This window comes from Podarcis filfolensis (assembly GCF_964270895.1).
Source record: "Podarcis filfolensis genome assembly, chromosome: 8".
NCBI classification, from domain to species: domain Eukaryota; kingdom Metazoa; phylum Chordata; class Lepidosauria; order Squamata; family Lacertidae; genus Podarcis; species Podarcis filfolensis.
Genome location: NC_139611.1, coordinates 85,511,533 through 85,524,667, shown reverse-complemented (window position 1 = coordinate 85,524,667; position 13,135 = coordinate 85,511,533). Strand labels below are relative to the sequence as shown.

Sequence of the window (13,135 nt, the reverse complement as noted above, 5' to 3'; positions counted from 1 at the left end):
AGGGCTCCAGCCACCCACCCCCACCCCATCCCTTCATCCCAAACAGCAGTCTCGGCAGCCGAACCTGCGCGTGGACTGAGCATCTCTCTCGCCCTTCTTCCTTAGCGATCCAAGTCACCATAGCAACAGCGGGTACCAAAGGCAGGCGGCTGCAGCAGCAGCAATTCTGGGGATGGAGGCAGAGGTGAGCAGACACCTTGGCTGCAGGAATATCTTTACAGAGATGGATGGCGGCGTTAAACTCTCCCGTAGTGCAAGGCCCAGGTCTCCTCCAGTTCTTTCTCATGCATGACACACACACACACACACACACATCACCTCAGTACTGGGTTTAATCTGGGGTCGACGGCTCCTGCCTGGCCCCATAAGCACCACAAACAAGGCCTAGGACAGTGGACTTTAAAGGGATCCCCAAAAGCACTGCAGCTACTCCTGGTTAGGGCAGCAGGTGAGGGATAAATGGATCTCAGGGATATCTGGGTTACACAGTCTTGAGAATCCATCCATACCAAGGCAGCATTGAAAATGGGTGTTTCTGTCTCTCTTTAGCAATCTCTCTGGCGGTGTCTGAGGTCAGGCTGGAACTCCCTGGGTGGCTGGGAGCTGTTTCATCTGTTCTGACCCACTTAAGGGTCTCTCCTGCCCACCCACCTTAACTCCCCATCTCCTGAAAATCCCACAAGGAGATGGGCAAAACTCTACAATGCTGAAACACACACACACACACACAGTCCAGTTCTTGCAAAGCTGCCCCTCAGTCTCTGCCAGTCCTAGAATCCTAGAATTGTAGCACTGGCAGTGACCTCAAGGGTCATCTAGTCCAACCCCGTGCAATGCAGGAATCTTTCCTGGTCTAGAAGTGGCCCCTCCCTCTGCCCTCTCCGCCTTTCGCTTGCTTTTTGGGAGTGGGTAGTAGGATGGGCTGCAGGCCCTCCCATTGGGGTGGATGTGGCGATTTCTGACTCGAGCGCTGATTTAATTTCACAAGTATCTGTTCCTGAGGAACTGTGGTGGCTAAGACCCTCCGCTGTGGGCAAGGAAATTTCTGGTTCGCTCCTCACTCAGCAGCCAGGCAGCCACCAGGTGGCCCTAGGAAACCCCCTCCACCCCCAGGAAAAGAACAGTGCAGCCTCCCTCGCCAGGCTCCACAGGAAGGAAGGAAACCCCAAATGCACCTGCTTACTGTCACTTCCCAGAGGCGAGTCTCACTGTGCCGCTCAGAAGGTCAGCGGTTCGAATCCCCGCGACGGGGTGAGCTCCCATTGTTCGGTCCCAGCTTCTGCCAACCTAGCAGTTCGAAAGCACAAAGTGCAAGTAGATAAATAGGTACCGCTCCAGCGGGAAGGTAAACGGCGTTTCCGTGCACTGCTCTGGTTTGCCAGAAGCGGCTTAGTCATTCTGGCCACATGACCCGGAAGCTGGACGCCGGCTCCCTTGGCCAGTAAAGCGAGATGAGCACCGCAATCCCAGAGTCGGCCACGACTGGACCTAATGGTCAGGGGTTCCTTTACCCTTTACCTTTTTACTGTCACTTCTGTTCCTACCTGGGCAGCACCACAGTTGGGGTGTGTGCGCGCGCACTGAAACAGCAGCAGTTGTCTGGATGCTGAGTTGCTGAAGTCTGTCACGCGCATAATGCGTAAACTCTGCGGATCCCTAAGTGTGCCGGTGTCGTTTGGCTTTGGTTGCTGTGATGTTCGGGCTGAAGAAAGCTTATGAAGCTCCCGGACGATCGACCAGGAGGGAAAGAACATGCCAGTCTGGCATGTGTCTCTGCCAGAATCCTACTCGAGTGTAGGCTGAAGTCTTGACAGCTGGGTGGGGGTGGTGCAAGAGGCTGGTGCAACTCATCTGGCCCAGGGGAGCTTTTGGGCAGCCCCACCCTGTGTCCCAGCCATTCTGCAATCTGTCCTATAGGGACGTCGGAAAGCTGAGTACCAGAGTCAGGCCATGGGGTCCACCTGGACCAGTGTTGCTTACACTGGCTGGCAGTGGCGCCTCTCCAGGGCTTGAGCAGGGAGTCTCTACCTGGCCCCACCTGAAGATGCCAGCAGGGATTGAAGACCTCGGCTGATGCTCCACCGCTGAACAACATTGACCCTCCCTCTCACCTTTCTCCCCACCCCCAGCTGTCAACTTTTCCCTTTTTTTGCGAGGAATCCTATTTGGAATCAGGGAGTTTCCCTTTAAAAAGGGGAAACGTTGACAGATATGACCCCCAGACCTCCCAAGGCTGGTTGTGAGTAGCATTCCACATACCAGCACAGTGCTGGGGGTCCTGCTCTGCCCCACCCCCTGCAAAAACCCCTCCCTCAGAAAAAGAGGACTTCAAGGGTGTGAAAAGTTTTGCTCTGCCAAGGTAGCTCCATCCAAGTTAGTGCTCAGAGGCTGCCAGGGGTCGGAGTCATGGGCTCAGGAATAGCCCCACAAGCCACACTTTGCAGGATGTTAGGGAGACTTCTGCCCCCAAAGATGTCACTCAGATGAAGGGAGGTGGGTCACTGGGCGGACAGCAGTGCTGTGTTCCTACGGCACAGGCCTCTGAACATCTTCATTGGGTGTCCGGATGTGACCCTGCCAAATTGGAGGCCCCCCCATGCCTCCAAATGCCACCAGTATTAAGCTTGGGGGTGATTTCTGCTGGAAGTGTTGGGATGCAACTCAGATTGTATTGGAGGTGGTCTGCAGAGGAGAAAGAGGAAGAGAGGCAGGGAGGACCAGCCAAACTTCCTAGACTGTCCTTCAGCCTGTGCTAACTTTCCCAGAGGTACAAGGGAGACTCTGGGGTCGCTTCCTGCCTTTGCTCCTCCCTCCTCCCTGTGTAAGGGACGTGGGTGGCTCTGTGGTCTAAACCACTGAGCCTCTTGAGCTTGCCGATCAGAAGGTCGGTGGTTCAAATCCCCATGACGGGGTGAGCTCCCGTTGTTCGGTCCCTGCTCCTGCCCACCTAGCAGTTCGAAAGCATGCCAGTGCAAGTAGATAAATAGGTACCGCTCCGGCAGGAAGGTAAACGGCGTTTCCGTGCGCTGCTCTGGTTTTGCCAGAAGTGGCTTAGTCATGCTGGCCACATGACCCAGAAGCTGTCTGCGGACAAACCCCAGCTCCCTCGGCCTATAGAGTGAGATGAGCGCCGCAACCCCAGAGTCGTCTGCAACTGGACCTAACGGTCAGGGGTACCTTTACCTTTACCTCCCTGTGGAAGAGGAGACATCTCTGTGTGTCTCTTCTGCTGAGGACAAAGGGCAGGCAGGTGGGTCTTTGTATCCCCCCCTTAGTGAGACAGAACTCGGATCTTCCCGGTCAAGCATTTTCTTTCCTTTAATAAACTTAGCTTTCTTATTTTCTTAAACTCAGTGTGGTTCTAACCAGGGGTAAAGTGGGGTCCTCCGACCAGCAGGGAAGGCAAGGCTCAGGTCAGCCTCCAAGCTGTGCGTTAACTCGACACACATCTTCCGGGAGAAGACAGACAGACCAGGAGACCATCATGAATCTGGACTCTCTCTCTCCTTTGATCTGAGCCAACCCTCTGAAGTGCAATCGTACCCCTGGGTTGCAGCTCCCTTCTTGGGAACATTCTGAGCCCTGGTCCAACTGGCTCAGTATTTTCAACATGGCCTGGTTGAGGCTCCCCAGGGTTTGGGTCAGGGAATCTCTCCCACCCCTTTCTGGAGATGCTGCCAGCAGAGATTGACCCTGGGGCCTTCTGCATGCAAGGCAGGTGACCTCTCACTGAGCTATGGCCTTTCCCTCCCTCCTTTCGACATCTTGGATCGCATCCTCTGAGAACAAGGGAGCAATCACGGCTCCTTTGGACTCTGGTTGAGCTGCTCAGCTTAGAACCAGAAAACCCTCTCCTACCCAAAATTATCTTTCCTAGAACAAAGGCCTTTGCTATTTTACAAAGGCAACCCCTCTCTCCTAACCAGATTCGCAAGCTGGGTGCTTGCTCCGCATACCAGGTCCAAGAACCTTGTGGATTTCTTGTTTGAGGAAAGCGGGGTGAGGGAGGCTGCTGTCCTCTCCCCGTCCTTGCTCCCTGCTGGGGAGGGACAATGGCCAGATCCAGCAGGGCTCCCCTTTGGCCCTTAGCCCCACAACATTTCATAGAATCATAGAATTGCAGAGTCGGAAGGGGCCCAAAGCACCATCCAGCCAAACCCCCTCCAATACAGGAATACGCAGCTGACCCGTATGGGTATCGAACCTGCAACCTTGGCTTTATCAGCACCATGCTCTAACCAACTGAGCTACTGAAGCAATGTGCTAGGGGCTGCCTCTTCACACCTGGGGGGCGTCTGGGAGCTCAGAGGGGAAGCCATCCTTTCTGGAGGTGAACAGGGTGCCATGAGGGTGCTCAGGAAGGGAGGAGAGATGTAAATAGAGTGGAAAGGACAACCTGACCCCAGATTGATAACAGGGCACTTGTTCTCAGCCCCACCATCTTCTGCTTATTGGGGGGGGGGCATCTGCTCTAAGGGCTGACTTCAACTCTCCCCAATGGCACCCTGATCTGCTCCTTCTGGGGTGCCCCTCTCTGCTCCCAGTGCCCCATAGCCAATCTGACAGAGGCACCTCTTGCAAATTCTCTCGGGGTTTTTTGTTTTGTTTTTTTGGTTTGGTTTAGGTTTTTGTTTTTATATAGAAAAAGGCAAAGCACAAAGAAGCAGCCCCCAACAGTGTTTTGGCAAAATGCTACATGGTCAAGTCCCGATCTGTCCTTCGTGGGCGGCGTAGCTCTGAGCTGGGGGTTCTCTGGCCGCCGTGGCACCTGCCAGGGGCTCACTGGGCACCTGGCGGCATCTTCCTGGGTCCTGGAGTGCAGCGGGTGGTGGGTTCAGGGCACGGCTGGCACCACGTGCAGAAGCCTCTGTCTGTCTCCGATGGGGCAGCTACGCAATCATCTCCTTCTCCCGCTGGCTGCAGCGGCTGATCTTAATCTCTGTCAGCTGGATGTAGCGTAAGACATTGGTGTCTGCAAGGAAAGGGAGAGGCAGAGCCTGTGAGGAGGAGGAAGAGGAGCCACAGCAGCTCTCCCTTCCCTGGCCACATCCTGGAGACCCAAGACAAGTCCTCCTGCCCAGGGTCAACCCTCCCCAGCCATAGCTGTCAACTTACAGATTTGAAAATAAGGGACCAGCAGCCTCGAAAATAAGGGATCAGCAGCCAAAATAAGGGATTTTAGTCAACCAGCAGCCAAACAAAGCCTCAAGCGGTGGTTCCCACAGCGCAGCAACCCGGCAAACGGGATGCAGCAAGGAAAACCACTGTCACCTCTCTGCTGGGAAGCGCTGAGCAAAGGCGAGTCCCCAGGCAACGCGGCCGATTTGATTGGCACAAGACATGCAAGCTCCACCCCCCAGTCGTTCTTAGACTCCTTATTGGGTGAGCAACGCAGCCAAGCAACACAGTTGGAGCCTCCCTCCTCCCTGGCCGGCAGGGAGGGAGGGAGAGGAGCTGCTTCCTTTGAAACCCGGGAAATTTAAGGGACATCATCAATAAGGGACAACAGCGGGACACAGCGCTGGGATAAGGGACTGTCCCACCAAAAAAGGGACGCTTGACAGCTATGTCCCCAGCTGGTTCAGCCAAGTCCCATTCAGGGAGGGGTCCTTCCCAGCCAGCCCTCCTAGTCACAGTCCTTTTAAGCTATAGGTGCCTCCAGGGGTTGAACCCAAATCCTTTGCACCCCAAAGGTGCGCTGTGCCACTGAGCTGTGATTTCAGGCCTTGCCACCTTCCCTTTCCACAGCCAAGCAGGTCCCCTGCCTCTGCCTCCCAGCAAGGCACAAGCAAGTGAAATAAAAAAAAGGCCTTATATATATAAAATAAATATTCATAACTGCATATATAAACCACATGTCTGAAACCCCACAGAAAAAGTCCTGAAACCATTTTGCCCCTCCCAAATTGACCTCAAATATTTCTCTGCAAGGTCAAAGGAAAATGGAAAAGCCTCCCCATTGTCTTTTCCTTCACAAATCCTGCCTTAAGGGTATGTCTGTGTTTGAATAGGGTGTGAGCTTGTGACCTGGCTCAGGAACTATTTATCATTACAAAAGACTGGCCAGGCTCCCCAGGGTATCCATTCAAGTAAGCATTAACAGGTAACCTGCCAGACAGGAGATAAACAACACGCTCAGATTTCTGTTGTAGACCGCCTCTTCTGTGATGTAGGTATGATGTTTCTGAGGCTGGTCTTGGACTCCAGTGCGGGCAATTTAAAATGTCTATATAAGGGCGGGCACACCTTGGTTCTGGGTTCCTCCTCCTTTTCTGCATGTGAGGGGAGCACACTGTTGCAACAGCTTTAATAAAGATCAGGCTTATGAGCTGCTTTGCTTCTCAATATTCTCTGGTTGGCCTCTGTTATTTTCTCCGACCGATGGAGAACCTGCAAAGGACTCTATTAGGGCTCTTGTGTCCCCCATAAGGGAATAAGGGCAGATTTTTGTTTATTGCACAAGGCACCCACCTTCCTATGAAGAAGGCTTGCAGTGTTTGGGGCTTTTTAGCTCAGAGGAAAGGCAGGTGAGAGACAACATGATAAGGAGTTTATAAAATTAGGCATGGCCTTGAGAAAGCCGACAGAGAAATGCTCGAAGTCGTGGGGAAGAAAGCCCTCCTTTCACCTATGGAACTCCCTTCCACAGGAGGCAGAGGTGGCTTTAAAATATGATAAGACTAATTCATGAGGAGGAGAGGGCTTTGGATGGCTACTAGCCAGGATGATTGTTCTCTGCCTCCACTGTCAGAGGCAGCTGTTGTAAACAAAAATTGCCCTTTTCCCTTATGGGGTATCCAAGAGCCCATATAGAGTACTTACATAGGTTCCCTATTGGGAGGAGAAAATAACAGGCCAAGCAGAGAATATTGAGAAGCAAAGCAGCTAGTAAGCCTGATCTTTCTTGAACTGTTGCAACAGGTTGCTCCCCTCACCTGCAGGAGAGAGGAGGAACCCAGAAAAATGGCATGCAAGGCCTTATAAAGACTTTTGAAATTGCCACCCTGTAGATCAAGACCACCCCCAGAAACATCATACATACATCACAGAAGGGGTGTAACATAAGACCACCCCTCAGATACATCACACCTACATCACAGGAAAGGCGGTCTTAAAACAGAAATTTGAATGTTGTTTTTCTCCTGTCATTTATCTCCTGTCTGGCAGGTTACTTGATTGGATTGCCTGGGGAGCCTGGCCAGTCCTTTGTAATGATAAATACTTAGTTCCTGGGCCAGGCCACAGGCTCACACCCTATTCATATCTTAAATGTGCCCTTAAGACAGGATTCAAGAGGAAAGAGACAATGGGGAGGTTTCCCACTTTGACCTTGCAGAGAAAAAATTTGGTCAGTTTAGGAATCAAAATGGCTTCAGGTCGGTCTTCCTGTGCTGATCTATGTATGTGCGGTTATGAACATTACCATCTATCTAAGACCTCAAAAATCCTATCACACAGCAATGCTGAAAACCACAGGAGGGGAGAGTTGCTCTTGTGTCCAAATTCTGCTTGGGGGGGGTTCCCTTTTGGGCATCTGATCGGCTACTGTGAGAGCAGGATGCTGGCCTCAAATGGCCTGATCCAGCAGCCTTTTTTTATGTTCTTAAAGTGGAGGAGCTGCAAGGGGTTGAGCCCCAGACTCCTGAGCCCCAAGGAGGCGCTCTGCCTCTGAGTTGCGCTCCGTTTCAGGCCTTGGCAACTGCCCCTTCCACTCCCACCCCCTTGCCCCACCTCTCCCTCCTGCCACGGGCCAAGCAAACCACCCACCTGCAGGCTCCAGGCTCTTGGCCTCTTTCAAATAGAGCAGGGCATTGTCGTAGTCGCCCAGGTGGTAGAAGGCGATGCCTGCCCGGTACATGGCTTTGAAGTTCCTCTTCTCCTTGGCAAGAACCTTGAGGCAATAGTCCCGCACCCTCTCATAGTTCACCAGCTCCGATTGCAACAGGCAGGCTGGAGAGAGAGAGAAAGAGAGAGAGGTTGGGGTGTGAATAGATCAGGGGTAGGCAAACTAGAAGGTCGGTGGTTCGAATCCCCGCGAAGGGGTGAGCTCCCGTTGCTCGGTCCCTGTTCCTGTCAACCTAGCAGTTCGAAAGCACACCTGTGCAAGTAGATAAATAGGTACCGCTCCGGTGGAAAGGTAAACGGTGTTTCCGTGCGCTGCTCTGGTTCACCAGAAGTGGCTTAGTCCTGTTGGCCACATGACCCGGAAGCTGTACGCCGGCTCCCTCGGCCAGTAAAGCAAGATGAGCGCTGCAACCCCAGAGTCGGCCACGACATGACCTAATGGTCAGGGGTCCCTTTACCTTTACCTAGGCAAACTAAGGCCTGGGGACTGGATGCAGCCCAATCGCCTTCTCAATCCGGCCAGCGGACGGTCCAGGAATCAGCGTGTTTTTACATGAGTAGAATGTGTCCTTTTATTTAAAATGCATCTCTGGGTTATTTGTGGGGAATAGGAATTCGTTCATTTCCCCCCAAAAAATATAGTCCGGCCCCCCACAAGGTCTGAGGGATGGTGGACCGGCCCACAGCTGGAAAAGGTTGCTGACCCCTGGAATAGATGTTAGGAGAGGGCCTTCTGGCGGTTCCCTCCCTACGAGAAGTGGGGTACAGGGAACCAGGCAGAGGGCCTTCTTGGTAGTGGCGCCCACCCTGTGGAACGCCCTCCCAGCAGATGTCAAGGAAATAAACAACTATCCGACTTCAGAAGACATCTGAAGGCAGCCCTGTTTAGGGAAGTTTTTAACATTTGGTGGTTTATTGTGCTTTTAATTCTGTTGGGAGCTGACTAGTGTGGCTGGGGAAATAATAATAATAATAATAATAATAATAATAATAAGTTGTGGTGGTAGCAAACCAGGATCGTTCATAGCTCTTCATGCCCCCTCAGGAGGAGCAGGATCAATTTTACCAAGTAGTAAGCAAATGGGACGCGGGTGGCGCTGTGGGTTAAACCACGGAGCCTAGGACTTGCCGATCAGAAGGTTGGCGGTTCTAATCCCCGTGACGGGGTGAGCTCCCGTTGCTCAGTCCCTGCTCCTGCCAACCTAGCAGTTCGAAAGCGCGTCAAAGTGCAAGTAGATAAATAGGCACTCCTCCAGCGGGAAGGTAAACGGCGTTTCCATGTGCTGCTCTGGTTCGCCAGAAGTGGCTTAGTCATGCTGGCCACAGGATCTGGAAGCTGTACGCCGGCTCCCTCAGCCAATAAAGCAAGATGAGCGCCACAACCCCAGAATCGGCCAAGATGGGACCTAATATTCAGGGGTTGACATTCTGTGTGATTCATAAAATTCGCCAAACCAAAAGAAGCAGTCAGGTGTCACCAACAAGAGCTAGCGTCGCTGTGGTGCAACGGCTAGAGTGCTGGCTCATGGCCAGAGAGTTCTGGGTTCAAATCTCTTCACTCAGCCATTAAGCTCTCCAGGCCAGTCACTGAAATTATGCAAAATTCATCTCGCAGTGCTGCTGTAAGGGCAGAATGGGGGTGGGTCTTCCCTGATTTTATTTTATTTTTTGAAGAAATGTTGTCCCCACCCCCATATGTGGTGAAGCTGTTGGGAAAGGGTCACAGCAACTATTGAGGAAATGGTTCACTTTTATTGCAAAAGAGGCAATGTAAATATTAAAGCGTATCAAACACAAAAGCCGTGTCTTGTGCTACATGCGAGAAATTCCCTTTGCTAAGACATAGAAGCCAAGCTGGATACCAAGAAGAAGAACTAATTAGGAATTAGCTAATTAGAAACTAATAAGTATGTAACACCCGGTCTCTAAAACAGGAAGAGGAGGAAAGAGGGAACTGAACCATACAATCCAATATATTAAGTATTGGGTTTCCCTGATTTAGGGGTCGGCTGTTGGCTGCCATAAGCAGTATTATTTCCCCTTCTTATCCTTTGGGAGATACACATATAAATAAGGATTTGTATAGTATTAAAACTTCACAGGATTGTAGCAAAGAGATGTGAATATTTGAGATTATAATTGAGAAGCACTTACACCCCTTCCCTTTCTTCATGTTGTTGTTGTTGTCAAATTAAATTTATATACCACACTTCATCAAAAGATTTCAGGGCGGTTCACAGAATAAATGATATTGTCCGGATTTGTATGACTATTTGACTTAAAAGGGGGAGTGGGGAGTGGCAGAGCCTTGTACACTGACTTGAGCTCCTTGGAGGAAAGGTGGAAATTAATTATTATTATTATTATTATTATTATTATTATTATTATTATTATTAATATCACGCCCATCTGGCTGGGTTTCCCTAGACACTCTGGGCGGCTTCCAACAAAATATTAAAAATACAATAAAACATCAAATGTAATACTTCTGAATTTCAAGGGGAATAAATGGATTTCAATCCTGCGGGCTAGCACTCAAAAATTTTATGTCAAAATTGTAAACATTGGTGAATGAGATTTGCATGGTTTTGTTTCATCCCTAGCAGGAAGTACCCAAAGAAAGAGGAAGGAGAAGGTGAGGGAGGGGCAAGGAGGGTCAAAGGTCAGGGAGAAGGGGTCACTGCTAGAGGGGAGGCCACCGCCAATATACAAAAGTCTTACATACACCTGATGGATTCCCAAGGGAATCTTCAACCCTTGGCCTTGGCTGTGATGTTCCTCCTCTCTGCTTGGAAGAGGAGGACCTTGGGAGATGGACCAGTGGGTGGGTGGAGAGAACATCCCTTGGACTTTGTGAAATTTTGAATATTTTGTTAAGGGAGGGGTGGCCATCTGGCCAGCAACATCACTGGCCACCTCACCATCCCTGGCTCTTGGGTCTTCTATTCATTTTCTCAGACGGCAGGTGGACACCTTAACCATAAGGCAGCATTTTCTGCCTCACCCCCTGCCCCCCCAACTTGATTCCTCCTGGCACCACTTCCCAGAGGCTGAGCCTCTGACTTTGGCCCTTTGGGCTGGAGGCTTCTCTGCTTGGTATTATCCTGGCAACCTGAACAGTCCCCTGGGAACCCCGTACCTGCAACACCAGGCCTTTCCCTGGCGTTGCAGGTTGCAGGGTTCAGATCTCTCCAGACCCCCCACTAAAGAGATGCAAATTCTCTGGTGCAAAGGGGACCCCCCTAAATGAGGGATGTCCTTGCCCGTTTCCCAGAGGGGGCGCTTTTGACTAGGAAGGGCTCAGAGGCTGGGTCTTGGCCCAATTAGGGGTGCCAACTTGAATAAAATACTGTGGACGCTCAGGTTGCGAACATGATCCATGCTGGAAGCACATTCGCAACCCATAGCATTCACAACATGTGCACGTGTGGGTTGCGATTCGGCGCTTCTGTGCATGCGCAAAGCACGATTTAGTGCTTCTGTGCATGCGCAAGCGCTGAAACCTGGGATTAATCTGTTCCGGTGCTTCCGGGTTCGGTGCAGTGCGCAACCCGAAATCGCACAACCTGAAGCATCTGTAACCCAAGGTATGACTGTATTGTGGGGGCCCAGGTAAGCCCTACCCTGCATAATCACACACTATTCGAATGGCAATGCCCGTCAACTTAGAAGGGGCGGCCCCCTCAAATATCCTGGCCCCTAGGAGTAGGAAAGCAGGATTGGAAAGGGCTCCCCCTGCCGGCTGGACACGGGAGGCGCATGAGAGGGAGCCAGAGACACGTCTGAAGGCGGGACAGCTTCGTCACGACACGGGGGTTCTCCTGCACGCTTGGAGAACCTTCCAAACTGGGAGGGGAGGTCCCGTTGCCAGGCGAGGGCCCCCCACCTTCTTCCTCTGGGCCTGGCACGCAGCTCCCCTCACCCCCCCAAAAAGATAATCCGCCCCAGCCTTACCCGTCAGGCTGTTGTAGCACTCGATCTCGGTGCCCTCGACCAGCGCCCGCTGCTCCTCGGAGAGGCGCTGCTGCCAGCCGGCCCTCCGCAGCGGGCTGCTGCCGTCCTCGGCCTCGGCCTCCAGCCCCTTGAGCTGCAGCAGCGCCCGGTGGTACTTCCCGATGGCCTCGCGGAACTTCTTCTGCTTGTAGCAGCGCCCGCCCTCGGCCTTGAACTCCACCGCCTGCCGGATCTTGGCCTCCAGGTCCGGCTGGGGCTCGGCGGCGCCCGCGGCGGCGGCGGCCCCGCGCAGGTGGGCCCGGCCGCCCCCGACGGCCGCCCCTCCGCCGCTGCTGCCCCCTCCGCCGCCGGCCTGCGGGCAGCTCCTCTTGTAGGGGCTGCGCTCGTCCATGGCCCCCCTCACAGGCCCATGCTCGGGCGCTTGTCTCCGCTGCACCAGCTGGAAGAGCGCGCTGTGCATCGACGGCGCCCCGGAGCGGAGCTTCAGCACCAGGGACAGCGCGCTAGCGGTGCATTGTGGGAAACTCCCTCCGCATCAGCACCGCCGGCCGGGCTGACCTCGGATGTCTCGGCGCCCAGCGAGGAGGCGGCGGCGGCGGCAGGCAGGCGCCCTTCCGCTTGCAGGGACTGGGGGCGGGAGGGGGGGGACGCAAAGGAAGGGAGGGGCCACAGGCAAGCCCCGCCTCCTCCGGAGTATGGGTGCGGGTGCGGTTGTGCCGGGAGCGCCGTTTCCTGGCGGAGGGTTTCTGATGGAGAAGCGCTGGAAGCTGCCTTCTGCGAAGAGCCAGAGTTGCAGTCTCGTAACGGGACACCCAGGAGTCATCTAGTCCAGCCCCTGCTGTAACTATGCCAGACCATGGCTGCCTAGAGGTCCAGGGCAGGGGGCGAGTGCCGGCCGTTCCTGGAGAGGCTGCCAGGAACTGGAGCCACCTGCAGGTAGACAGGTGGGGTAGCTCAGTTGGGAGACTCTTAATCTCAGGGCCAAGGGTTCAAGTCTCACGCTGGGCAAAATATTCCTTCTTTACAGGGGGTTGGGCTAGATGACCCTCGTGATTCCTCCCAGCTCTATCATTCTATGATTCTATAATACCAGCTCACATCTGCAAGGGAATTGGCTCCTTCTGAGTGGGAAGAATATTTATCCAGCTCCCCTGCTAGTGATGTCTTGAAGAGCAATGCAGGAATTTTGACCAGAAAGATGGCAGAACATCCCTTGTGACAGGCAGCTTGCAGTCACCCTTAGTGGACCATCAGTGTTACGGTCTCTGTATTGACAGGGGAGGAAGCAGTGAGTGGGGGTGGGGTGGGGTGGGCAGAAGAGAAGGTTCATCAAGCC

General features: G+C 53.2%; 1 protein-coding gene and 1 long non-coding RNA gene across 2 annotated transcripts in view; one reads left to right on the top strand and one right to left on the bottom strand.

Annotated features, from left to right (window-relative positions):
* Positions 1-6,242, top strand: part of LOC310769223 — a 33,154-nt gene extending 26,912 nt beyond the window's left edge. The window contains exon 3 of the long non-coding RNA XR_014551544.1: positions 6,190-6,242. This is a non-coding gene — a long non-coding RNA (uncharacterized lncRNA). The remainder of the gene's footprint in view (positions 1-6,189) is intronic.
* Positions 4,458-12,422, bottom strand: TTC9B (tetratricopeptide repeat domain 9B). The gene is made up of 3 exons (XM_083627983.1): positions 11,800-12,422; positions 7,768-7,950; positions 4,458-4,972 (listed from the first exon to the last, which is right to left on the bottom strand). Exons 1-3 carry the CDS (start codon positions 12,257-12,259, stop codon positions 4,890-4,892), a joined length of 726 nt encoding a protein of 241 aa, XP_083484109.1. The 5' UTR covers positions 12,260-12,422; the 3' UTR covers positions 4,458-4,889.
* Between the last annotated feature and the right edge of the window lie 713 nt (positions 12,423-13,135).